This window comes from Pelodiscus sinensis, chromosome 17, assembly GCF_049634645.1.
Source record: "Pelodiscus sinensis isolate JC-2024 chromosome 17, ASM4963464v1, whole genome shotgun sequence".
NCBI classification, from domain to species: domain Eukaryota; kingdom Metazoa; phylum Chordata; order Testudines; family Trionychidae; genus Pelodiscus; species Pelodiscus sinensis.
Window position 1 is genome coordinate 14,877,865 of NC_134727.1, and position 27,976 is coordinate 14,905,840.

The following is a 27,976-nucleotide window of genomic DNA, read 5'->3' on the forward strand; positions in this document are numbered from 1 at the left end:
TGATCCTTTTAGACTAGTCTGTAAAGGAGAAACAGAGAGGGGAAAGAGGAGTTTGTGGGGGAGAAAGGGGGGAAAAATCCCAAGCATCAAGAGTTTTACAGCCATATGTGTGTAAAATTTTTCTTCCCATATCACGTGACACAAGGAAGAGGCTCAGACCCATTACACAATAATAAAAATATGCCTTTGGCAAAGTGGAGCCAAAATCTGAAGCTGCTGAAGGAAACTGGGAATAGAAGCGAAAGGAATAAACTTTTTAAAACACAGTTTGAGGACTTGAAATTTCAAGCTACCCTCAGAAAAGAAGCTGTTTGCAGAAACAACTGAGATTCATGCTAAACTGTGTGATGATTTGCAGTGAAACATCTGCTTAAGATTCAGTAGGTTTTCCAGTGCAGATCAAAATCTTACTGACAAGATTTGTCCTGGTAAGTAGAATTCCCCTTCCTCATTTTATTTTTAACCTTAACTTTGAAACAATTAGTAAATAATGTCTAAATTACTGAGCACTCAGGTTTCCAAGACATTCAAAGGAATCCTTAATGGCAACAGTCTTGAATGTTTTCTGAGCTCCGCATGTCTGGGCAGTTTTAACTGCAACCTTTTTTCTCTGTTCTTTAACTGGTGACTTGTATTGCAAACTGTTCTACACAAAGTTACTGAGGAATTGCCACAGGCATCAGCTACTTGCTTAATGGCAGGAACAATAATGTGACCTGAAGGGTAAGAGATATTGTTCTTTCTTTTTGGAGGTGTAACTTTATCAGCATTTTGCCTGGCAAAAGATTATGGGCCAGATTCAGACCTGATGTGACTGTTCCTTTCAAAGAATTACACCAGTGATTAAATGCATCCATTTTAAACATACCACGATGGTTACTAATAGCACACTTTATTTAATTTTGTGTGGATGAGTGCCTTGCTGCTATTATCAGGGTGATCATTTATTATAATGATATATTAAAAGTATTTAGAACATTAAGACATTTTGAATTACAGTGCAAGAATCTGGGGTGGGGAAGTTGTTTTATTTGATAGATAGCCAAATGTTTATGGGAAACACTGGAATGTAAAGATAGAGCTAATCCTTTAATTTACAAATCTGTGAGAGAAAACACTGTAAGGTCATAAGGCACCAGGGAGGAAATATAATTCAAACAAAATCAGTTTATAGCCTGCATGGTCAAAACTTACTATTGTTATTCATGCAATACAAAATACCCGATCTTTTCAGACTCATTTGTCAATTACTGTGTGGCGAAGGTTCCCTCAGACCTATTACTTTCAAACACTTCCACCTCCAACTTGTACTTGTTAGCCTCCTTGAAGGAAAATAACTGCACAACTACGATTCTGCTCGGCTAAACACCTTTAGGAATTTTACTCTGATTTTACATTTCCAAGGCAGCTGAAATGCAATAAGGAATGTATCCTATGGTACATGACAACAAAAAGGATTTGCTTCCAACCATTCATTCATGGTTCATTCTTGGTTGCCTGGGCAAAACTTTTCCGTCTCTAGATCCAGCTTTCCCTTCCTCTTTTTAATTTATATTTGCAGTATCCTATATCCTAATTGTAGAATTGCTTTGGAATCCTATTGTGAATAAAATTCCAGGTTGGCAGGACAGCATTTGCCTTTTATAAGTCTGAGGCTGTGTCTAGACTGCCATTTTTTCCGAAAAATCAGCCGCTTTTCCAGAAAAACTTGCCAGCTGTCTACACTGGCTGATTGAATTTCTGCAAAAGCACTGACTTCCTACTGTAAGAAATCAGTGCTTTTTGTGGAAATACTATGCTGCTCCCGTTTGGGCAAAAGTCCATTTTGCGCAAAACTTTTGTGCAAAAGGGCCAGTGTAGACAGCTGAGATTTGTTTTCCGCAAAAAAGCCCCGATCGCGAAAATGGCGATCGGGGCTTTTTTGCGGAAAAGCGCGTCTAGAGTGGCCATGGATGCTTTTCTGCAAAAAGTGCTTTTGCGGAAAAGCGTCTGTGCCAATCTAGATGCTCTGTTCTGAAAATGGTTTTAACGGAAAACTTTTCCGTTAAAAGCATTTCCGGAAAATCATGCCAGTCTAGACGTAGCCTGATTGTATAAGCCAAGAAGAGTGGCTAGAATTTAAAAGTGATTAACTCAGGACAATTGTTATGGTAGGCATATAGAAAATGCTTTTATTTAGGAACTCAGAAATGTGCACATATGGAACCATGCTAGAAGAGTATTGGTCTAGGTCTCCTTCAAGGGGCTGGTCCCTGTTAGGTGGTTTATGAATCTGCTACAGAATGTACTTGGGCAATTGCTCTTTTAGCTCAAATGGTAAAACACATTTTTAGTGTTGAAGATTCAGGGTTCAAATCCCACTGATTACTCAACTTGGTTAGTTATAAACAGGAGTGTTCAGTATCCCAAAATAGCTATTCCACATCTTTCAATGCGCCCATTATTTCAAAATAGATTTCAAAGTAATGGGCGCACTATTCTGCTATCCCTGTAACCATCATTCCTTGAGGGTTAAGATACTTGTTGGAATAGCACTTTATTTCAAAATTATCTCAAAATAAGCTACACAATTTTGCGTAGCTTATTTCAAGGTAAGGTTGCCATGCAGACACACACTTAGAGAAGACAGAAGCTGTCACTGTTGATCCAATTAGTGGGTCTAGTGAAGATATGCTAATTGGAACTGGGAGAAACTCTCCAGTTGATGCTGGTAGTTCTACTTTCATGAGGATCAAGGGAAGTCGAAGGGAGAATGGTCTCTCTTCGACTTCCTGCAGTGTGGACAGTGCCAAAAGTTGAGTTAAGGTACTTCAACTTCAGCTACACAATTAACGTGGCTGAAGTTGCGTATCTTAAATTTGACTTTATCCTGTAGTGTAGACAGACATACCCTGAGGCTATGTCTACACAGCAGGCTTTTGGTCTTGAAGCGCTCATTAGCATTTGTCACATTGCCATTTGCATATCTCTGCTGATGCTTTTTGCGCAAGAGGTTTTTGCACAAAAACAAGCAGTGCAGATGGGTCCATTTTGTGCAAAAACCCCCTCTTGCGCAAGATCCCATATACCTCCATTTTGAGGCATAAGGGATCTTGCACAAAAGGAGGTTTTTTTGTGCATAACGGACCCATCTACACAGCTTGTTTTTGTGCAATAAGTATTGGCAGAGATATGCAAATGACAACGTGACAAATGCTAATGAGCACTTCATTAGCAAACTCGCTGCTGGCAAAAGCCTGCAGTGTAGATGTAGCCTTAGAGAAGAAGGGAGAGAGAGCCTCTTCCACCTATCAGGAAAGCAATTGCCTACTTATTCTTTTCTCCACCCCCTTGTGGATTTGATTCTATCTGCAAGGGCAAGCAGCCTTGAGGACTCATGGAGGGCAATGGGATAAAGAGCGGGGGGACTCATAAGGCCTGCAAAAGTGTGAGTGGGGGCAGATGGGGAGAGGGAACTATAGTTAGGGGAATGTGAATGCACAGTTTTCAGGGCCTCGTGGTCACTCCAGAGCCATAGAAAGGTGCACTTCATTGTAATACAGAGACTAGGAGCAGTTGTTGTCTTGACGGACTTAGCAAAGTCGGAAGGCAGAATTCAGCAGTCCTCAAGCAACAAGCTTGTTATGCACCGATCCATATCAGACCAAACCAATTGAATTTGTGGTATAATTATGCTCCAGAATCTGTGTGTTCAGTGTTTGCAAGGGGACTTTGTGACTTGAATTCTGCCCAATGCTTTCTTTCCTCCTAGAGATTCCCCTGTATCTTCCCTTTGGGGGCAGAGAACTGAGTTTTCCCTCCACCCTCCAGGGGAAAGGTTACCCTCCAAACCCTGTCAGATCCCAGGGGACATACAGAAACCTTGTACTCCCCCACCCCCGCTGTACTGGCCTTCTGGCTTCAGTGACTCCCAGGGATCCAGCTAAGTAGCAATGTGGGAAAGGGAACAGGGAGCTCCGACTCATCCCCTCTCCATGTGTGGATCACATAGAAACCTCTTGGTTTCTCAGAGGAGCTGAGGCTGCATTTGAACCTCCATTTTGACTCGAACTATGATGAGATTCCCCCCCCCCTTTTCTTTTTGAATAAGTGATCTGAAAAGCCTTAGCAGCAATGAATACATGCAGCCTGCAGACGATAATATATATAATTTCAAAATAAATTGATTAATGGATTGTTTATTTTCTGGAAATTTGGGGCTGAAAAGGCGATCTTCCTAATTAGGTCTTGTAAAGCACATAGGGTATGGCTACACAGTAGCGTTGTTTTGGAATAACTTATTTTAGAATAAAAACCTCCAAAATAGCTTATTTCGAAATAGCGCCTCTACACTGAAAATGCCCATTAAAATAGCACTGAGCTATTTCAAAACAGAGTGTCTACACTGATTGGAGCCTCAGTCACATTTAAAGCCTCCCCAGAAGCACTCCGGGCAGGACATCGGGACGTTACTTCCTGGAGATGCTGCTTGAGGCTATCTAAAACTCGTGTTTAAAGGGGCTCCTCTGTAAAGTTGTGACTCAGGCACCTCACCTTTGCCTACCTCCTTGAGCCTTTTCACTGCCTGCTCTACTTGCCCTTGCGGACACCACAGCACTCTAGCCAAGGAGCTGGACCTGCTGTCAAGCTCCTGGATCTCATGATGCACCTCTTGGTGCAGTTTTCGCAGGCTGCCCTCGTGCCTCTGCAGGAGGAGGACCTGACACTCCCTATGGGGGACCTCTTCATCTCCCTCCACATGCTGCTCATGAGGCATAGACTCTTCCACCCTCCCCTGCACACGATACACCTCCGCTTCTAGCGACTGGACACCAGTTCTGACTGGTGGGACCGGATCATCATGATCAGCAGACAGAAGGATTTCCGCAGATGGAAGGACACCTTCCTGGAGCTGTGAGAATGGCCCACCCCTGCCCTCAGGTTGCCAGCTTTCAGAAGCAGATTGCCATCACACTGTGGAAGCTTACCATGCCAGACAGCTACTGCTCTGTGGGGAATCAGTTTGGCATGGAGAGATCACCCGTTGGGGTCGTAATCATGCAGGTATGACTCTCTGTTATTGTGAGGGAGGGGAACTGCTGGAATGGGATCTCCTAAGGAAGGGGTGAGTGGAAGCTCTCTCCCCGGAAGTTTTTTCAGCCCTGCATTCACAAAGCCCTGCTGGGGGATGCGGTGAGTTGGGGGATGCTCTTAGTATGTGGGGAGACAGGGGGGCTGGGCTCAGGGACTTCCCAAGGGCCCTAGAAACCCTGTGATTCCCTGTTTGTCTTCTTCTACAGGTAATCATCAACAGCATCCTGCAGCACCAGCTCATCCTCCTGGGTGACATGGACCACATCATCCCTGGCTTTGTCGCCACGGGCTTCCCCAACTGCAGGGAGGTGGAGAGGCAGGCATTGATGGCACCCACATCCCCATCCGGGCCCCCAACCACTGGACATCTGACTACATCAACCGGAAGGGGTACTTTTCTGTGGTCCTGCAGGCTGTTGTGGACCACTGCAGCTGTTACAGACTAACATGGAAGCTTTTGTAATAATTTGTTGATGTTTGTCAAACTCTATGTAACTGTCGAGCATTATCACATAAGACAAGGGATGCATTTTTTATCAAATGTTTAACACCGCTCTGAATATAGAAAATATTCTCCTTGAAATGTTATGCAAACTGTAAAATGTCAGATGGAACCTTGTAATAAGCCAAACTGTTTTATTTCTAACCTTTGCTACTGGGAGCATTGCCTGCAGTTTGGAGAGGCCAGGGACATACGTTGATCTGGTTCCAATATGCATTTGAAGCTGAGTGAGTGAGAGAGAATTGGTCAGTTCTACTCTTTTGTGAATTTGATTTTTTTTTCCTTTAGAGCCACTGTACTGCAGTGTGGCATTCTGAAGTCCTGCTGAGGTTCTAATCAATAGTGCACAAGAATTGCATCAGATCCGTGGTCCATCTAGTCCAGTTGCCCCACATCAAAAGTTGCCAGTATCAGATGCTTCATAGGTACATTTAAGAATCCTTCCATAGCATGGGGTGGGCAAGATACTGCCCATGGACTGGATCTGGCTTGTTAAGCCTTTCAATCCAGCCCACAGCCCAATCTGCCAGAATCCTCAGGCACAGAGCAGCCCCATGCTATTCAAAGTAGCTGGCTGCTCCCTGGCTCTCTGTGCTGTGCGGGTGGGAGGGAAGAGGCTTTGCGCACTGCTCCCACCCCAGCATAATCTATCAGCTCCTCCCAGCAAGCGGGGGAGCGGGGGAAGTAGGAGCCAGTGCTGGTTCTCCCCAGCACCGTCTCCATGGTTCCTCCTGTCCCCTCCCCCAGACTGCTGCCTCTATCAGAGACAGCAGCAAGGGGAGGGGAGCAGAAGAGGCTTCTGTGAGCCTTGGCCTGCCATGGGCAGAAGCTGTTTTATGGCAGCAGCCCCTGTCTATGAGAGGGTCAGAATGCCCTGCAGACAGAGGCTGCTTTGCATCCCACAGAGGAGCCTCTGTCCTTGGGGAGCTTGGACACTCCATGGACTGGGGCTGCTGCCATCTTGTGCTGCTGCTTTGTGGAACAGCTCCTCCTACAACTCCACGCTGCTGCCTCTGATAGGCAGCAGTGCAGGGTTGCCCGGGGTTCCCCAGGAGTGAGGCTGGGAGTGCAATGAGTGCCGGTCCCACCCCCTGGAGACTGTAACATAGTCATGTAACTGCAAAGATTTCTTGCAGTTACACAACTATTCAATTATCTGATATCTAACATCCCTACTCCACAGGCATCTATTCTGCCTCCGGGGAGACTTTCATCCTCTACTTCATGAGATAGTGATGTATTTATGTCCTGAAGCATGAAGCATTATATCCCATTGAAAAATCCTGGCTTTTAATTGCCATTTTAAATGTACCTTGTTGCAATGAGTTTCACATGATAATTGCTCAATGGTAAAATTTATAAATTTGAAGTGTGCTGCCTTTCATCATCCACTGTGCCCTTATTCTAGGAGTATGACAAAGTATATAATATATGGAGATATACCTATCTCATAGAACTGGAAGGGACCTTGAGAGGTCATCAAGTCCAGTCCATCTCTGACAGATTTGCCCCAGATCCTTAAGTGGCCCTATCAAGGATTGAACTCACAACCCTGGGTTTAGCAGGCCAACACTATCCCTTCCCCCAATCAAAGTGCTTGATTTATTTTCTTGATACCATTTGTTATCTTGTACAACTTTCTATCATTCCCTTTTATACATCTCTTCTCTACACTAACCAGCCCTCTTTTCCCAATCTCTCTTGATAAGGAATTTTATCCATGCCTCTATTGCTGGATTCAGAATTAGTACAAGTTGGGAATTTTTAGAACCCATTGACCAAGATATCTGCCCCATAGATGCAAAAATATGGTGGCTAGGGAATTCATGAGGGCTACGTCTAGACTGGCATGATTTTCCGGAAATGCTTTTAACGGAAAAGTTTTCTGTTAAAAGCATTTGCAGAAAAGAGTGTCTAGATTGGCACGGACGCTTTTCTGCAAAAGCACTTTTTGTGCAAAAGCGTCCGGGCCAATCTAGACGTGCTTTTACACAAAAAAGCCCCGATTGCCATTTTCGCGATCGGGGCTTTTTTGCACAAAACAAATCTCAGCTGTCTACACTGGCCCTTTTGCGCAAAAGTTTTACGCAAAAGGGACTTTTGCCTGAATGGGAGCAGCATAGTATTTCCGCAAAAAGCACTGATTTCTTACAGTAGGAAATCAGCGCTTTTGCGGAAATTCAACCACTTAGTTTTGTGAGATCTTTTTGAAGTTCTTCACAATCTGTTTCTGTCTTGACTTTCTTGAACTTTGACTTTCTTGAACTTGATTTTCCACTGTAATCCTCAGGTCCCTTTCTGCAGAACTGCTACTTAGCCAGTCAATCCCCAGCTTGTAATAATGCTTGGGATTCTTCCGTTGCAAGTGCAGGACTCTATACTTGTCCTTGTTGAACCTCATCAGAATTCTTTAGGCCAAATCCTCTAATCTGTCCAGATCACTCTGTACCCTATCCCTGCCCTCCAGAGTATCTACCTCTTCCCCCATCTTAGTGTCACCTGCGAACTTCCTGAGGGTGCAATCCATCCCCTCATCCAGGTCATTAATAAAGATGTTGAACAAAACCAGTTCTACAACAGATCCTTGGGACACTCCGCTAGAAACCGACCACCATTCTGACATCGAGCTGTTGATCACTACCCGCTGGGCCCGACAGTCTAGCCAGATTTCTGTCCATCTTACCGTCCATTTATCCAATCCATATTCCTTTAACTTACTGGCAAGAATATTGTGGGAGACCATATCAAAAGCTTTGCAAAAGTCAAGGTATATCACATCCACTGACTTTCCCATATCCACAGAGCCAGTTACCTCATCATAGAAGATAATCAGATTGGGTCAGGCATGACTTGCCCTTGGTGAATCCATGCTGACTATTTCTGATCACTTTCCTCTCTTCCAAGTGCTTCAAAATGGATTCCTTGAGGATCCCCTCCACGATTTTTCCGGGGACTAAGATAAGGCTGACTGGACTGTAGTAGAAGGATCATCCTTCTTCCCTTTTTTAAAGAAAGCCTCGTTGACCTCATCCACCTGATCTGGCGGTCTATAGCAGACACCAACCACAACATCACCCCTATTGCTTCCACCTCTAAACTTAACCCATAGACTCTCAACAGCCTTTTACTCTAAATACTGGAGTTCCGAGCAATCATACTGCTCTCTTACATACAATGCAACTCTTCCTTCTTTTCTCCCCTACCTGTTCTTCCTGAACAGTTTATACCCTTCTATGACAGTGCTCCAGTCATGTGAGTCATCCCACCAAGTCTCTGTTATTCCAATCAAACCATAGTTCTTTGACTGGGCCAGGGCTTCTAATTCTTCCTGTTTGTTTCCCAGGCTTCTCGCATTGGTGTACAAACACCTTAGATAACTAGTTGATCACCCTATGTTCTCCATCCAAATCAGGGGGCCTCCCTTGTTGCTCATTCCTCCTTGTGTTTCTTCTCGGTATCTGACTTCCTCACTTACCTCAGGGCTTTGGTCACCATCCCCCAACGAACCTAGTTTAAAACCCTCCTCACTAGGTTTGCAATTGGGGGCCCAGAACTGGACACAATACTCCAGATGTAGCCTCACCAGAGTGAGCAAAGAGTTATAATCAAATCTCTGGATCAACTTGCAATGCTCCTCTTAATGCAACCTAATATGCCATTAGCCTTCTTGGCTACAAGGGCACACTGTTGACTCATATCCAGCTTCTCATCCACTGAAATCACCAGGTCCTTTTCTACAGAACTGCTACTTAAGCAGCCTGTAACAATGCTTGGGATTCTTCCATCCCAAGTGCAGGACTCTACACTTATCCTTGTTGAACCTCATCAGATTTCTTGTGGCCCTATCCTTCAATTTGTCTAAGTCACTCTGAACTCTATCCCTGTCCTCCAGTGTGTCTACCTCTCCCCCTCACTTAGTGTCATTTGCCATCTTTCTGAGGGTGCAATCTATCCCCTCATCGAGGTCATTAATAAAGATGTTGAACAAAACAAGTCCCAGAACTGATTCTTGGGGCACTCTGCTAGAAACCGACCGCCATACTGACATTGAGCTGTTGATCACTACCCTCTAGGTCCGACCTTCCAGCCAGCTTTCTATCCATCTTACCATCCATTTACCCAATCCACATTCCCGTAACTTGCTGGTAAGAATGTTGTGGGAGACCGTATCAAAAGCCTGGCTAAAGTCAAGGTATATCACATCCAATGACTTCCGTATATCCACAGAGCCAGCTACCTCATCTTAGAAGCTAATCAGATTGGTCAGGCATGACTTGCCCTTGGTGAATCCATGCTGCCTATTCCTGATCACTTTCCCTTCTTCCAAGTGCTTGAAAATGGATTCCTTGAGGATCTCCTCCATGATTTTTCCAGGGACTGAGGTAAGACTGACCAGCCTTTAGTTCCCTGGATTGTCCTTCTTCCCTTTCTTAAAGATGGGCACTACGTTTGCCTTTTCCCTATGATCCAGGATATCTCCCGATCTCCAAGAATTTTCAAAGATAATGGCCAAAGGCTCCTCAATGACATTTGCCAACTCCCTCAGTACCCTCGGATGCATTAAGTCCGGACCCATGGATTTGTGTACGTTTAGCTTTTCTAAATAGTTCCTAACCTGTTCTTTCTTCACCAAGGGCTGTCCACCTTCTTCCCATATTGCATCACTTAGCGCGTTAGTCTGGGAACTGACCTTGTCTGTGAGTACAGAGGCAAAGAAAGCATTAAGTACTTCAGTTTTCCCCACATCACCTTTCACTAGGTTACTGCCCTCATCCAGTAGGGGCCCTACACGCTCTCTGATCACTTTCTTCTTGCTATCATGCCTGTATAAACCTTTCTTGTTATCCTTCACATCCCTTGCGAGTTGCAATTCCAATTGCACTTTTGCCTTCCTGATAACCCCCTGCATTCTCAAGCTATACATTTATACTCCTCCCTAAGTTCACCAAGGATTTCCCCGGTGAGCCAATCTGGTCTCCTACCATATTTGCTTGTCTTGCTACACATTGGAATGGTTTAATTCTGTGCCTTTAACAAGGCTTCTTTAAAATACTGCCAGCTGTCCTGGGCTCCTTTCCCCTTCATGTTAGCATCCCAGGGGATTCTGCCCATCAGGTCTCTGAGGGAGTTGAAGTCTGCTTTTCTGAAGTCTAAGGTGTGTATTTTACTACTCTCTTTTCTTCCTTTGGTCAGGATCCTGAAATCTACCATCTCATGATCATTGTCTCCCAGGTTGTCACCCACCTCTACTTCCCCTATTAACTCCTCCCTGTTTGTGAGCAGGAGGTCAAGCTGCGAACAGCCTCTGGCTGGATCCTGCAGCACTTCTCAAGATTGCAAGTTTGGATGGCAGATGGATGACTCAGTCCCACTTAGGATGGAGTCCCCAACCACCACCACCACCTGTCTTCTTCTTTTGGGTTTGCATCCCATGCCTTCTGGTAAGTGGAGTTCCCGTCTGATTTCTTCCCTGAGAGATCCCTGCCAAAGCATTCTCCACTGCAGTGCCTGTGGAGAGAGCCTGAAACCTCTACAGGAATGGGGGATACCTGAGTTGGCCTTCTTCTTCTTGATGTTATGTGCTGCCAGTTCTCTTCCTTGTCCTGCACTGCCCTCACTGGCTCTTCAGCCTGCTGTGCCTGCAGGATTAAATGCTTCCTTCTATTGAAAAAGTCTTCATCCTCTCTGATGGAACTTATGGTCGATACTTGGGTCTCGCGTCCTCTAATTTTGTCTTCCAAAATGGCGACCAGCTTGCACTTAGTGCAGATGAAATCCCTTCTTTCTTCCAGGAGAAAGACAAACATGGCACATGCTGTGCAGGTAGCAACAGCAGACCTATCACCATCCATATCTGGCTTCCTTCTGAGAGATTCCTCAGATGTTATTAAATGCCTCCTTGAAGGGGAGGAGTGTAGTGAAAAGATTTTAAAGAATGGCAAGTCTATCTCACCCCTTCCCACTCCTCAACTCCCTCTCCAAACTCCCTGTTGGCAGCCCCTGTTTGCAAGCCCTGGACTGCCTGATAGCCCCTCCCCCTGATTAAGGCTCAACCAATGAGCAGAGGCTTCATGATTTCAAACCCTATTAGAAGCTCACAGCTTTCACCTGCCAGTCACAGCACACATTCCTTGGGGGGGGGGGAGGGGAAGAGGGGGGAAAAAAACCCAAACCCCAGACAGACAAACACAAGCTCAGCACACAGCAAGACACCCCCAAACACAAACACAAACAAACACAAACACACACTACACTACAAACAGCCACTTCCCTCAAGGGTCCTGTATCAGCTCCTTCTCCACCTGGAGAACTCCCTCTTCAAACTCACTGTTAGCAGCCCCTGTTTGCAAGCTCCCTGGTCGCTGACTCACTTTTCTGCATTCCCAATAACTACAAGCATTGGTGATCATATCTTACAGTTCCTGCATTTATGGTTAACACAGTTTGTGACCCCATAACAGCCAAATTGGTTACAATGGGCAAAACACCATACTAACAGTTGGATATCTAGCAGGCCTAAGCAAACTGGGGGTACGTCTACACTACAATGTTAATTCAAACTAACTTAGTTCGAATTAGTTAATTCGAACTAAGCTAATTCGAACTAACGGATCCAGACTAAAAAACTAGTTCGAATTAGCGTTTTGCTAATTCGAACTAGCATGTCCACATTAAGTGGACCCTGAACCGGGCTTAAGGATGGCCGGAAGCAGTGCTGGCAGGGCATCAGAGGAGGACTTAGAGCGTGGAGATGCTGCCTCAGGCTAGCCCAGGGCTGCGCTTAAAGGGTCCCGACCCCCACCCCGGACACACAGTTCTCAGGGGTGCCCCGCTTGCAAAGCAGTCCTGGCTTGGAGTGCTCGGACTACCCACACTGGGCACATCACACCACTCGGCCATCAGCCTGGCTGCACTTGCCTCAGGCTGCCATCTGGGGAGAGGGGGCAATTGGGGGGCTGCAGGAGAGCTTCCACCCCCAGAAGCCCACAGAGCCAGCCCAGTCCTCCCCATCGGGGGCTCGTGCCCCATTCCTCCCTCACCTCCTTCCACTTACCCTTCCCTAGCCCCTCTTCTTGATGTACAAAATAAAGATAACGTGTGAACAAAACTAGAAACTCTCTTTATTTAACAAAACTCAGGGAAACTGGGAAAAGGAGGTGGGAGAGGGGAAGAGAGAGGGTGGGAGAGGGGAGGGGGAAAACTGGGAGGAGGGAGCTGAAAGGGGGAAGCAAGGGAAAGGAGGGGGTGGGGAAACTGAAGGATCAGGGGTGGGGGTCTCGCCGGGCCAACCGCCTCCCAGCACAGCGAGGGAGGGGGCCTTGGCGTCCCCGGGAGGATGGGGTGGAGGGTGCGGAGGTTGAGGTGAGGGGTGTGGACACTGAGGAAGAGGTTGTGGGGGTTGAGGAGGAAGAGGTGGGAGGGGGGCAGTAGTGGGAGGAGGGACAGCAGTTGGGGGAGCAGCAGGCGCAGGACCAGCACGGGGCACCATGCTCTGCAGCAGGAGCTGCAGGTTGGTGCTCAGCCCTCGGAGCTCAGCCAGCAGCTCGTGGCGGACCTGCAGGTCTTCCCTCATCCACGCCTGTAGTGTGCGGTGCACGGCTCGCAGGGCCCCCAGGTGCTGGTCCCGGTACTCCTGCTCCATGCTGGCGGTCCGTAGCAGGCCGCGGGTGCGGGAGCATGTCCCGGGCGGGGTGGTGCGCCCTGCATGAGCAGTTGGTGCAGCTGTAGAGAAAGAAGAGAAGTAGTCAGTTCTCCCTGGGGATGCAGAGGATGATGCCCAGCCCCCTCCCCCACTCCGCAACGTGAGGGTGACCATGTCCTGCACCGTCACAGCCACTGTGCTTGTACAGAGGCCATGGTCAGGATGTCTGGCTCTCCCTGGGACTGGGAGCTGCCCCAAGACCGCACCCATGTCCCTGTGCCATGTATAGTGTGGTCGGGGCGGCAGGGGGGAGGGGGAGATGTCCCCTGCCTCCGTGTAGAGAGGACATGTAAAAGGAAAGCGTCCTGCTGGGTCCTGCCCCGGGGTCGGGAGCATGTCACGTCTCTTTGCACAAGCATGTGCCTATTGGGCAATGGCCCCTGGGTGTCACGCAGCTGGAGCCACCTGTCCAAGGGTGGCATGGCACGTGCTCGCACGTGCACAGGTGTCTGCGTGATCCATGGAAGGCATGGCCCACGCGCGCGGTCCCTGGTCTCCCTCCCACCACCCCCCCCCCGAACTACTTAATTCAAACTACTTACCCGGTACGGTCTCCCTGGATGACCCTGCTGGAACAGCTGGCGGTGGCCCCTCCGGTGCGCCCAGGTCATGGCCCTCTGGTCCCGGCTCGCTGTCCCCCAGGCTGGCACGGACCGCCCTGCCCCCCAAGAGTTGGTGGAGGGCAGTGAAGTAGGGGCAGGTGTCATCCCCTGCAGCGGCGCCGCCCCTTGTGGCCCTGGCGTAACCCTGCCGCAGCTGCTTCAACTTAATTCGCACCTGCTCTTGGGTGCGCCTGTGTCCCTTGCGGGCCATGGCGGCTGCTATGCGGCCGTAGACGGCCGCGTTCCTCCTCCTGGTGCGGAGATCTTGGAGATTGGGGGCCTGCCCCCAAACCTCAATGAGGTCCATGACCTCCGCACTAGACCAGGAGGCCGCGCGCCGTCTACAGCCCCTGGCTGGCCCCTGGGTGCTCGGGGACTGGGCAGGGGACGGCTCACTGCCACTGGCTACCTGGCTCATGGTGGGGCCACTGGCTCAGGGGCAGAGACTGCTGGCAGGGCTGTCTGACTCCAGTGCCTTCTGGCCAGAGTCTACCCCTTTAAGGGCCCGGGGCTGAGGGAGAGGAGAAGAGTTTTCCTGGTTGTGCCCAGAGAGGCCACCAGGGGGAACCTGGGAAGGGCTAGCCTCCCACTAGTTCAAATTAAGGGTCTACACAGCCCTTAATTCGAACTAGCTAGTTCGAACTAGGCTTAATCCTCGTAAAATGAGGTTTACCTAGTTCGAACTAAGCGCTCCGTTAGTTCGAATTAAGTTCGAACTAACGGAGCGCTAGTGTAGCGCCTATGAAATTTAGTTCAAACTAACGTCCGTTAGTTCGAACTAACTTTGTAGTGTAGACATACCCTGGGAGAACTATATTTATATTACCACACCCAGGATTTCGTTCCCATTCCAGCTGGCTGTAATGGAAGCCTTGAGATAGACTCTGCTTACATTTGTCTAACCTGCACTTAAAAATTTCCAGGTAGTTAAACATCTGGACAGTTAGGAAGTTTTTCCTAATGTCCAACCAAAACCTCCCATACTGCAATTTAAGCCCATTGCTTCTTGCCCTGTTCTCAGAGGATAAGAAGAATAATTTTTCTCCCTCCTCCTCTTTTTCTACCTCCTCCCTCCTTCTCCTTTTAGGTATTTGAAAGGTGTGATGTCCCTTCTCAGTCTTCTCTTTTCCACATTGAAAGAATTGGATTTTAAGACCTTCTCTCCTAGGTCAGCCCTACCTCTTTGTTAGTCACACAGGAGGCGAGTGATTGAGGGTGATCAAGGGAACAAAAGCTCAAACTGTGCCCAGACACACAATCCCAGCTGACACAGTAACTAAAATAATCTGAAAGAGAAAGAAAAATGCAAACAGTCAAACATACTCACTCACCCCAAAGTTAGCACTTAGACCTTGTTTGGGGTGTTCAGCAGGGGAATCTCCTCTCCTCAATCTTTCATGTTTGCGGTACCCTGTTCACTAGTTCCCGTGGTCACTCCTTTCAGTGTTATTCCTTACATCTTCTACCATTCTATTTGCCTTTTTATTATTGTTGTTGCTGGATACCAAACAAAATTTTTATTCATCTACCCACAGTTGATATCTGGTCTGCGGTTTCAATCCCCAATACTATTAGTTCAACACCTTTCACCAGCCATAAATAACTTAAATCTTATAAAACAAGAAAGAACACAGGGATGAGATTATCAAAATATCTGAGGAACTCAACCCTTTCCAGAGAACAGTTTTATGTCTCTTGTTCCACTGCATGCTCTTAATTATATACATTGAAATAATGTGAGGCCCTCAATACAATTTTAATGTGTAGCATATTTTCTCAATGGATTTGAATAAGAAGTTACGTGGCTCTTGGAAAACATAAAATGGCATAGTTCCACCCCTTCAGAGAGTATGAGTGGGAAAGGATTTGATGTGTGTTTTACACAATACTTCTGATAATAATCTCAGTTTCTAATATATTTGCTAATTTGATCAGGTCATTGATATTCGAAGTCCCTCTGAGTCAATGGGAATCTTTCTCTTGACTCCAATATGCTGTGGATACAGCCTCAGGAGACTGCTGTGCACTTATTGACTAGAGTACTCTAGTAATGGATAACAGAATTCCTACTACCATAGTTGGGGCTCTAGCTTGTATCTTTGACCATTTAGCTACACTTGCTTTGCCTAGCTACAGATATTCAGAGTGCTAGTGAACGGTCTGGAAACTGGCTAGATTGATCAAAACCCAATCTTATATTACATCTTAGTATATCTTAAGCATCTGATAAGAAAATCCAAGTGGGATGATTGATTATTCTGTTATTTTATATATATTTATAAAGAGGGATATCTGTCACAGCTAGAAGAGTAAGCTGCATGATAAAGAGATCATGTTCTTATGCCTACCTCTCTCTTTGTCCATTGATTAAGCATACTGAACCATTTAACCTGCTAGACTCAAGAAATACCATAGTTGAGGAATATTAAAGTGATATCTTGTTAACTTCATCGGGTTGCATTAACAAAGATATTTAGGCACCTGACTGACATTGATTTCAATAGGAGTTAGACACCACCCTTTGTGACTAGTCTTCTGTGCTGTCAATAATCTGCAGTGGGAAAGGTAAGTTAACTAGAGATGGGCATAGGGCAGAGGTAGATTGCATCTAAAGTGAGGTATCATGGATTATAAAGGTCTGTGCTATATGCAGCTTCCATATTGTCGGCAAATGGCACCTTGTAAACACCAAGTGAACAGTGGTAATTTGCCCCCAATTCTACATTAGTAGGGCGGCGACAAGCAACATGTAGTAAAATGACATTTTCTAAAGCTTCCGAATAAGGGATGGTCAAATTCTTCTTCTCTATAGGGATTTAAACATGTGACCATCATAAGATTTTCTATCTTTGTGTGGAACACATTTTGTTATGTGCACTGAAGAATATGCAGATGCGCACCACTAATAGAAACACAAGGAGTCTGCTGTGAGCAGCTGTGGGCACTCTGCCAACCAGCTGGGATGCACCTGAATTTCTGCTGGGCAGACGCCCAAGTGCTCAGCTTATAGGGAACACTGGTGACCATGCTGGAAATTTTGCAGAGGTTTACATGCTTCTGCAAATCCTACCTGCACATACATATTAATTTCTGATATCCATCGCATCAGGTTGAAAAGCGTACTTCAGCCAGGTTCACGAATTCATGAAAGGAATAGAGATGCATGACAAGCACCAGGGGACAGGACCTGTGTATCAGTGAACAAATGAGATCTTAAAAACTCATGGTAAAAATAGGAAAGGAAGACTTAGGGCTTTTCAAAAGGTTGTTTACACAGGAATACAAATGGATAAGGTAACTTGGCTAATATTTTATTCTCAGCCTATGATTCGCAATCAAAACAGATTAGCAGCTCTGCTTTTAGGAAATCAGACTCTTGGCTCCAGAGACTCTGAAATACTTATTCCATCTCCACAAAAAGCTCATGACTAGACTATAACATTTTGCTCTGTGACTGCCCAAAATGTAGTCAAAAATCAGTTGCACCATCAGTTTAAGCTAGCTATAAACGGGTGATTTAGTGGGTTGGTTCAGGAACCTCTGAAGTTAATATTTATTCAGAAGTGGAGTCTGGGGGAGTTTTTGTTATTTAAAATTAACAACATATAAAGCCAAATGTTCTTATTTTTGATCATGATGGTGTTTCTCTCATTCAGAAACTCCTATGGAATGATCACAGAAAAGAAAACACCTTGTGAATCAGTTGCCATTATCTAACAGCAGGCTGATCTACACAAATGTTAAGTCAACCCAGCTATACTGCTCAGGGTATGTAAAATGCACACCCCTGAGTGACATAGTTAAACCAATCCAACCCCAGGAATAGACAGCGAAAGGCTGATGGAAGAATTCTTCTGTCAACCTAGCTATTGCCTCTCGGGGAGGTGGACTAACTCTGACAGAAGAACTGTTCCTGCTGCTGTATTGAATGTCTACAACTCTGAAGCACAGCAATGGCACAGCTTAAATACTTTGCTGAACATAGAGGAAGGGTGTCCAGCAGTTAAGCCATTAGCCTAGATTTGGGACCCTTGGTTGAAATCCCTGCTCCACTACAGATTTCCTGTGTGACCTTGGACAAGTAACTTGCACCCATCTGCTCAAAGGTATTTAGACATCTAAATTCCATCTATTTCAGTGGAACTAGACACATAAATGCCTTTAAGGATTTATCCCTGACTTCTGGAACCTCAGTCCCCCATTCGTAAAATGGAGATGATAGACATGTTGTGAGGATAAATACAATAAAGGTTACTAGGGGGCAGTGCCCTCTGCTCACTATGCTTGCCAAAGACCCCTGTCTTGGGGGGTAAGCAAGCCTGGCTCTCCCCCCCAGCAGCTGAAGGCAGCACCAGCTCTGGCCTCTCGGCCCCCCACAGCTGCTGGGGAGGAGATGTCTAGGGGCTGTGCCAGACCCAGCTGCTGGGGAGGGGAGGGCCAGGGGCCACACCAGACCTGTCTCTTACCCATCCTGGACACAGCCTTGGCCTCTCGCCCCTCCTGACCTTCCCTCCCCAGCCTTTCAGCCCCGCCTATTTTCCCCCCATACCTCTCCCTGGTCACAGCCAGCCCTGGCACCCTTCCCGCTTTCTATCCTCCTCTCTAGGCTCTCGCCCATCCCCATTCCCTCTCCCCCTGGTTGCAGCCAACCCTGGCCTGCCCCCTGGACTCTTGGTCCCACTCGGGTTGCTGGAGGAGGCTGGGGCTGAGCCAGGAGTGGCAGCACTGGGGGCCCCGACACTCTGGGACCCAGTGGGGAACTGCTGACTTTGGCTGCTCGGGCCAGGCATGCTGCGTTCCTGGAGCTCCAGCCTGGAAACCCTCCACCTCCTCTCACGCCAGTGCGCGTGTTTCTCCACAAGCCGCCTTCGGCATGGAGCCTCAGGGTTTTCTCCTCTCCCCGCTCCCCCACAGGAAGCCGGAGCTGGCGTGCTAATCTTGCAGGCGGAATGGGGGGCATTTCCAGGCTGGAGCTGCAGGCATATGGTGACCCCAGCATGCCTGGCCTGAGCAGCCAGAGTCGAGGCCCCCAGCGCAGAGAGGAGCAGCTGCTGCCCCCCCGACCCTCCTTCAGGGGAGCTGGGGGCCCACACGGAGCCCAAGGCAACCCCTAAGGGAAGGGGAAGAGAAGCCTGAGCCATGGCCACCTCTTCCCCTTCTGGGTACTCTGTTGAGGCTGGGGGTTGGGGCAACATTGTCACCCTGCAGGAAAAACTTTAATATGTATAGAGATGGGACACTCAGGTGCTACGGTTGTATGGGCCATACACGTAACTGAAGTTAAATATGTATCTATAACTGTTTTAACTATTTTGTGAATGGAGTAATTATCCCAGAAGAGTCACTTTTATTTTGGAATAGCTTATATGCAGCAGCTATGGAGTTAAATTTCTCCAAGCAGATAAGGCCTGCCTATGCATAACGGGTATACAGAGTTTGCTTTCCTCCACTTCTGCAATTCAACTTCCACCTCTTAACGCACAAAGAACTTTACTGAGGTCACAATTATATCGGTAGGTCCCCCTTCTGTCATCCTCACTCATATGTTGCTGCTTACTCCATAGCATCACTCATTAGGTGTAAAGGCTATCAGAATCTGGAATACTCTGAAACCATGAGCAGATCAGTAGGTAGTGTCCTCTGCTATTTTTTACATTTAAATCAGCTTTTTACATGCTAATGAGCTAACTTCCATGAAATACCATGGAAGTGAATGGGATTACAGGGGTATAACTAAGCCCTGGTCTACACTAAGGAGCTACTTTAAAACAATTCCCCTTATTTCAACATAACAAGCAGAGCGTCCACACTACCAAGCCTGTTATTTCGAAATAATTCCTGCTTTCCACGAGGAATAATTCTTATTTCGAAATAGTGGTAGTGTGGACACTCCACTACTGCTATTTTGAAATAACGACTTCCCAGAGTCATTCAAAGTAATTACTCCCCAGTGCTTCCAGGGGCTCTAAGTTGACATAGCACATCCACATTAAGGGAACATGCCTTGGACTAATTTCCAGGCTTCCCAGTAGTGTAGACACATTATTATGGAAGTTATTTCAAAATAAGTTCTGCCTAAGTGCAGAATTTGCCTCAGTATAGCAGACTGGGGGAGGGGAAGAACTACAAGAGGAAACAGACACAACAAGATTTGGATTTCAATTTGTTGTACACATTTCCAATTCCCATGAGATTTGAACTAGAATGCTTAACCAAACAACATAGAGGCACAAAAAACAAGGGGAGGGAAAATGAACTATCTTGGTGTGAGGTTAGGAAAACATCAGAGGACAGAATATAAAGGAAGCAAAGCAAGATGGGGATCCTGGAGGGGGAAATGAAGATGCAGAGAATAAAATACTGAAGAATGTCAATGATCTCCTGCCAGCTCTGACAGCTGTAAGATGACAGCTGCAGCCTATTTTCAGAGTTCGAGAGATTGTGTGTTATTAGGCTGTTTGATGTGGACTGGAATTGATGGATACATGATAATGAACCAGAAAAGCAGACAGACATCTTTTTGCTCAAAAGTCTCAGAGTAAAGAGAGATGGCTGTTGTATTTATAGCCTGTGGGCAAAAGGGAGTTAAAAAAAAATCTTAGCTGAGGTTTTGGCAGACTGGGAACTAAGTGGATCTGAAAAAGCAACTTTCTAGCGAAAGTAGGTAGAGTTCTCAACCACACTTGACATGGATTGCTGGTGGTTCAGGAATTACCTTTTTAGATCCCTGAGTAATGAGAAACATGAGAGTCCAGCAGTAAGGATTCTAGCTCTGATGATATTCAGCAAATCACTACTTCTACACAGCAGTGAAAGTCATGTATTGCAGCCTAGGTCTCTGCCAGCTTTTTACATAGATCCCCACTGGCTTTTGCTGTAGCTCAGCCAGCTCTTGCCAGCAGCAGGGTGCACCTGCTCACTTTCACCTCTGCCTTTACTCCTCTGCATCACTGCTACTCTGCAGTTCACAGCCGTCATGGGCCAGGAGTAAAAAGAAGAAACAGCAAAGAAGATAAAAATGATAAGGCTGTGAAAAGAAGTAGCAAGTAGGGAAGAGAGAGGGAGAAAGTAAGAGACATGAGAAAGCAAAGGCTCTTTTTGTTATCTTTAAACCTGGCTTTCCTACTCCTTTGCTTCTCCTAGGGTTGCCAGATGGTTTCAACAAAAATACCGGACACACTTGACATTACATCACAATCTACATTACATCTTATTTAGAAAATACTGGACATTTATATTTTCTCAATTATATCTTCTCAATTTGTTTCCCGAACAGAAAGCTCAAATGCTGGTCTGTCTGGTTCAAAACTGGACACCTGGCAACCCTAGCTTCTCCCCACTTTGTTTCTGGCAAACACAATCTGGAGTAGATAAGATTCAGCTGTCTAGTCCATTTCAATGCAGAGGTCACAAGAACAAGAGAGAAGGTCAAGCCAGAAGCATTCTCATTGAGGGGAAGAGGAAAGTGGATGGGTAGGTAAGAGGGAAAATGTGAACATCTATTCACCAAACAACCAAAAGGACCACCACCACCAAAACAACACCACTAGCCCCAAAAGTTAAGGGAGCATGTGAAACACTCCCTCTCTCGTCCCAGCCCCATGGTGGATCGGGATAACTTTGTGCGAAAGCTGGCCTGCAGTTGTACATATCAGTAAACCCCTCATTCCTTTCATTGTGACAGATTTCACCATGATCACTGCAATTCTGCTCATCTGGACCGTGCCCTGTGTAGCTAATCACCTTCTCAGTGGCTTTGTTAAAGGAGAAATTCAGAAAGGTTCCCAGCAGCTCATATGCAGCATGCCAGGGCCACAGGGCCCTCCTGGCCCCCCTGGAACACCAGGGTCTCCAGGAACAATTGGGCGGATGGGGTTTCCAGGGAAGGATGGAAAAGATGGAGAAGATGGGGAGAAAGGAGAGCATGGAGAGGAAGGTAAGAGGAAACTGCCTCTTAGAGCTTTGTTAACCCTTCAGATTATCCTGGTAAAGAGTCAAGGTTCAGAAAACACAGGGAAATCCAAAACAGTTGCTCCCAAAAGCCACATCTGAGGCATTGTCCCAGTTCTGGGTTTCATCTGGAAGTTTCTTACTTATCTAGAAGTTCCAGCCCTGCTCCCCACTCAGTCTCACATCTAGCAACTCCCAGAAAGGGAACCCAGGTATGACTTGAATTCAGTACTACCTTTCTGTAGTCAGAAACAGGCTGATTCAGGCAAAGCTAATCAAAATAAAGATGGAAGTAATTATTTTTAAGATAGAGATGATCTGATTCTTCAGATTGAGCAAATTAAATGGAAACTCACCTTAAAAAAGAATGGTGTGTCTACACAGCACCCTTACCTTGAAATAAGCTATGCAATTTGTGCTACACAAATTGCATAGCTTATTTGGCACTGTCTACACAGCACCAAATTTCGAAATAAAACACTATTCTGACAAAACCCTTGACCTTCATGGAAAGAGGGCTACAGAGACACTGGAATAGCATACCCATTATTTTGAAATAACTTTGAAATAACAGGTGCATTTAAAGACATGGAATTGCTATTTCAGGATTCTTGCAGTATCTCAAAATAGCCCCACTATCTAGATGTAGCTAGACTGAATTAAGTGCAGTCTGGTTCCAAACAGGTTGGCTACGTCTAGACTGGCATGATTTTCTGCAAATGCTTTTAATGGAAAAGTTTTCCGTTAAAAGCATTTGCGGAAAAGAGAGTCTAGATTGGCACAGACGCTTTTCCGCAAAAGCACTTTTTGCGGAAAAGCGTTCATGCCAATCTAGACGCACTTTTCTGCAAAAAAGCCCCAATCACCATTTTCGCAATTGGGGCTTTTTTGCACAAAACAAATCTGAGCTGTCTACACCGGCCCTTTTGCACAAAAGCTTTTGCGCAAAAGGACTTTTGCCCGAACAGGAGCAGCATAGTATTTCCACAAGAAGCACTGATTTCTTACATGAGATCATCAGTGTTCTTGTGGAAATTCAAGCGGCCAGTGTAGACAGCTGGCAAGTTTTTCCGCAAAAGCAAATGCCAGTCTAGACACAGCCGTTGTGTTTAAACTACTGATGGAATTTTGTTTCACACCAATTTAATTCTCAGTAACTGAAATCTATGATTCTGTTCTTTCATGCCTGTGGAGGAAGTCCTAGGTGAGATCTCTTATTGCTTACCCTTTCCAATGTGAGTTTACTATGTTACCTCAAAGCTCATTATTACTCTAACACAGCCGACTGGCTGCAGGAGCATTTCCTTTTGTAAAGTCTTCTCTTCATGACACAGCAGCTGCATCTAGACTGGCAAGTTTTTCCACAAAAGCAACCGCTTTTGTGCAAAAACTTTCCAGCTATCTACACTGGCCGCTTGATTTTGCGCAAAAGCACTGACTTTCTCCTGTCCGAAATCAGTGCTTCTTGCGGAAATGCTTTGACGTTTCCGTTTGGGCAAAAGCCCTTTTCCAGAAATGTTTTTGTGCAAGAGGGCCAGCGTAGACAGCTAAAAACTGTTTTGCGCAAAAAAGCCCCAATGGCGAAAATGGCGATCGGGGCTTTCTTGCGCAAAACCGCATCTAGATTGGCACGGACGCTTTTGCACAAAAAGTGCTTTTGCGGAAAAGCGTCCATGCCAATCTAGACGCTCTTTTCCGCAAATGCTTTTAACGGAAAAACTTTTCCGTTAAAAGCGTTTGCGGAAAATCATGCCAGTCTAGACATAGCCAGCATGTTTAGAGGTAGAGAGGAAGGATGAGCCAGCATATTTAAGGGATTAGTGTGGTACTCAGGAAACCTATATTCATTTCTCTGCTCTTCCAAACTTCCTCTATGACCTTGGGCAAGTCCTCTAGATTCTGTCTACTTCCATTCCCATCTGTAAAATGGAGATAGAGCAGCGCCTTACCTCACTAACATGCTGTGAGGATCAATAAATTAAATATCTGAATATTTTGCAGTTATGGTAATGAAGAACAGATTCTTCTCTCTCACTGTTACCTTCCCACTTTCCTGACTTCCTTTTGCTTCTTACACCCATATGTTGAATCCCATCTTAAATTAAGCTCTGTTTACTTACATTATCTGTACTGCAGGACTCTTAGGTTACGTGTAGACAGCAGCGCTATTTCAGGATAGCAGAAATATCCCGAAATAGCTATCCTGAATCTTTAAACGCACCTGTTATTTCCAAACAACAGGTGCAGTATGCTGGCATCCCTCTAAACCCTCATTCCACAAGGGCTAAGGGATTTGTTGGAACTGCACTTTCAAAATAAGCTATTTTAAAGTTGCCTCGAAATAAGCTACGCAATTTGCATAATGCAAATTACATAGCTTATTTCAAGGTAAGGGTGCAGTGTAGACCCACCCTTAAAGTCACAGAAATATACAACTAGACAGGACCTCAAAAAGTCATCAAGTCCAGGCCCCTGCACAGCATCAGGACCATCCCTGATAATGGTTTGTCCAACCTGTTCTCTAGTGACAGGGATTCTGCAGCCTCCCTTGGAAAGGAGCTTAACCACCCTTAGAGTTAGACACATACCCTGAGACATCATCTAGTCCTGTACTGACACAGGACCTAAACCAGCCCCAAGAGGCATTTGGAGATTTACATCCTGTTTTTTTGACCAAAATGTCTATGGCACAGGAACTCTCATCAGAAGCAGCATTAACTGGCAGTTTCTGCAGACAGTTCCTACAACTGAGGATTGAGGCACCAAAAGGGGATCGTAGTGGCCACCCCTTGCTGGCCACTCAGGCAATAGCTTTTTGGTGCTGATGCGCCCCCTTCTGGCTGGTGTCACACCTGCTCTTACCTATTCTGCTCCACCTCTGTGTTAGGACCCACATCCCTCCCAGGCCATGGTGTCTTTCATCTGGGTACTGCCCCACCACAGTGCCCCCACACTCTAGGATTCCCCCCCCCCCCCCAGGAACTCCCAACCCCCTATGCCCACCACAGTGACCCACTGCAAGTCTTCATCTAGCCTCTGCCTCCAGAGCACACTGCAATCTGAAATGGCCACTCATCATTGGCAGGCAGTAGGAGCAAAGTCTTGCTGCCTTTGCCTACCCTGGCTGCCTCTCTACAACCCTAGTAGTCTCAGACCTTGCTTCAGGCTCTGCAGCCTGGGTGTTTGCCTGGCCAGAGCTTCCCCAACCCATCCTGCCTTTGCCCAACCCTGCCCTGAGTCAGGAAGCCTCCAACTTCTCTGACAGCCAGGTCCCTCCTACTCCACAGCAAGAGTGAGTCTGTCTCAACCCCTTCAGGAGCCTTTATTTATATTGCCCTCAGCTGAGCCCCAATTGACTCATACCGGCTTCAGCTGCTGGCTCCACAGCCCCAGTACTCCAGCCACTCCTGGGCTGGGTTTTAACTGCTTAAAGGGCCAGTGTGGGGCAGATGCCCCGTCATGGGGGAAGCAGGGATTCTGCACTATTTCTATCAGTATTGTTCTTGGATTAATGGAAGATGTCACATTCACACCCTTCCACCAGTGTTCATTTAAATTTGTTGCAAAATGCAAGTGAGACGGGTTTCTTTGTTATAATGCACATTATGAATGTTTGTGTTAGAAAAGGTAACGTGATTGACAACCACAGTACTCATCCAGACCAGTGTGTTATTTTATTAGAATCCTCTGTACATGAGGATCCTCTTCCATTTCTTCCCATATGATAATTTAGTGTAATGATAACACCACACTCACGTTGATCACTTTTCACTAAAAATCTCACTGCAGGCAATTTGTCTTCTAGGTCTCCAGGGCAGAACGGGAAACCCAGGTAAACCAGGACCCAAGGGGAAAGCAGGCGCCATTGGCAAAGCAGGTCCACGGGGTCCGAAGGGCATTAAGGGAAATCATGGGAAAAATGGAGCACAAGGAAAGAAAGGACCCAAAGGGAGAAAGGGTGATACTGGGATGCCAGGACCATGCAGCTGTGATGCCAAAAAAGCCAAATCTGCCTTTTCAGTTGCAGTCACAAAAAGCTACCCAAGGGAGAGGCTTCCCATCAAATTTGACAAGATCCTTATGAATGAAGGAGAGCACTACAATGCTTCCAGCGGGAAATTTATATGCAGCATTCCTGGAATTTACTACTTCACTTATGATATCACTTTGGCCAATAAACACTTGGCCATTGGGTTGGTCCACAATGGGCAATACCGAATAAAGACTTTTGATGCCAACACTGGTAACCATGACGTGGCCTCTGGATCAACCATTATTTCACTGAAGCAGGATGATGAAGTGTGGTTGCAGATCTTCTACTCGGAACAAAATGGGCTCTTTTATGATCCCTACTGGACGGACAGTTTATTTACTGGTTTTCTGATATATCCTGACCAGGATTATCTCAATGAGATCTAGGAGGAGACTGTCAAAGAATAGGAAGCAACTATGAGAGTTTATGCAAACAAAGTGTGTATATGTATGTGAGGTAATCAAAGAAGTCTGCCTTCTTGGAGCTGTAAGACTACATCGATTTGTTGGAAGTCTCCCAAATCATTAAAGCAAGTGTATTTTAATGTCATTTAAGTTTTAGCACAAGCTCTTTAGTTGCTGTGCTTTCTTATAACCTTTACCTAGTGATAAAAGGAAGATACTCAACATATAGTTTACTTGGAAGTGGCAAGCAATTATAATTTGGTTGGTTTCAAGTGTTTTCCACCAGGATTGTACAGCTCCTAGCATAATTGTCTCTGAGGTTCTACAATAATACAAATAGTCTTAGGATCAGTGAGACCACTTTAAAGTACCATTAATGGGGGGGTTTATTTACAGTCTTTGGAGCTGTCTTTTGTATTTTCCTTTACCAAGCATATAAACTAGGGTTGTACTACTATTATTTTAACACCAATGCAGAACTTATAATTTTATTTTTTAATTTCAAAAAATGAACCAAAATGTATTTTCTGCAACCTCATATTGGAAGCATTGTTGCTATTAGAGCCCCTAGCTATCCCTCTGTAGAAAGTATCTTCATTAATGCGAGGTCCAAGTTGTAACCAAGGCAGTTATCAGTTAAGAGTCTAACAGCAGTCTCATAAGTGCATTATTAATGGGCAAAGCAGTCTGGCCTAAACAGAACTGGTATAAAGACCTCCTCTTAGCCCCTTCATAGCCAATGGTATAGCTTCCTATAGAATGCTGGCTCCTCTCAACTCTCATGCAATGGGTATTAATGTCACTCAGTACCTTTCAGAATGCCTCCAGTATGCAAAAAAGTCAGATTTTAAGAGAGACTTGAACTGGAATTTTGGATCTGATTCCACCCAAGTTTTTGTAAAGGTGGTACTGAACTTGGAACCTCAGGAGCTTCACTTGAGCTAAAAGCTAGTTGGTTCTCAGCTAAGGCCATAGAGAAAATTCATTCTCTCTCTCTGTAAGTGGTCTAAGTGCCAACAGATGGGAGACTGAACCACATCCCATAGGTGTGTGGGTTACACATATCCAATTCTGAAGTATGGTGACTCACTGATAAAAGATATTGGGGAAATATTACTGATGCTCCACAATCAACCACATTCATCTTTATATTGGTGATAAAAAGAGTTAAAGAGATTTTTTTTTCAACTGGTGATAAGAGAGGCTCTTTAATGCTAGATACACTGTAGCAGAGTCCATAGCAATCCTGATATAAAGCTGTTACAATTTGGCTCTGAGTACAAACTCCCCTTTGTAAAAAGTTCATAACACAGATATCTATCTTGACAGCCACACAAGAGAAACCCTTCACCTGTTTCCCCATTATACTTGGGCCAAATTCTTCTCACATATGTGTTCATGTCTCCCCAGTCATTTCTTTTGTCTCCGTATGAATGTTCATCTATATGAATGTTCATCTAGAATGAAGAATAAAGAAGTTCCACTTTTTTTAAATTTGCGAATATTGAAAGGAAATCCCACCATGTTGGAAAGGCATTTGTTATTTTTACAAGTCACAATATTTACATGACAGTTAAGTACAGTAACTGGGCTGTATCTTGCAAGGTCATTGGATTGTCTTTTTTTCTTTTTTTTTAATAAAGCTGAATTCAAACACTGCTAGAATTATATTGATATTATAATAAAGAATCTCTAGACTGGTGTGCAATT

General features: G+C 45.7%; 1 protein-coding gene across 2 annotated transcripts; it reads left to right on the forward strand.

Annotated features, from left to right (window-relative positions):
• The first annotated feature begins 149 nt into the window (after positions 1–149).
• On the forward strand, positions 150–27,969 carry C1QTNF2 (C1q and TNF related 2). 2 transcript variants are annotated; one of them, XM_006137140.4, is made up of 4 exons: positions 150–428; positions 17,536–17,647; positions 21,564–21,815; positions 25,635–27,969. In XM_006137140.4, exons 2-4 carry the CDS (start codon positions 17,617–17,619, stop codon positions 26,246–26,248), a joined length of 897 nt encoding a protein of 298 aa, XP_006137202.1. In that variant the 5' UTR covers positions 150–428; positions 17,536–17,616; the 3' UTR covers positions 26,249–27,969. The 2 variants fall into 2 exon arrangements, with proteins under 2 accessions (XP_006137202.1, XP_006137203.1); XM_006137141.4 differs by lacking the exon at positions 17,536–17,647 and having other exon boundaries at positions 153–428.
• Positions 27,970–27,976: the final 7 nt, after the last annotated feature.

What these genes read in the sequence shown, in the direction of transcription:
- C1QTNF2 (XM_006137140.4), top strand. Translation starts at nt 17,617, where the DNA reads ATGTTAAGTCAACCCAGCTATACTGCTCAGG. An exon ending in ACCCAGCTATACTGCTCAGG is followed by an intron (nt 17,648 to 21,563) that starts GTATGTAAAATG and finishes TCATTGTGACAG; the next exon opens with ATTTCACCATGATCACTGCA. An exon ending in AGGAGAGCATGGAGAGGAAG is followed by an intron (nt 21,816 to 25,634) that starts GTAAGAGGAAAC and finishes TTTGTCTTCTAG; the next exon opens with GTCTCCAGGGCAGAACGGGA.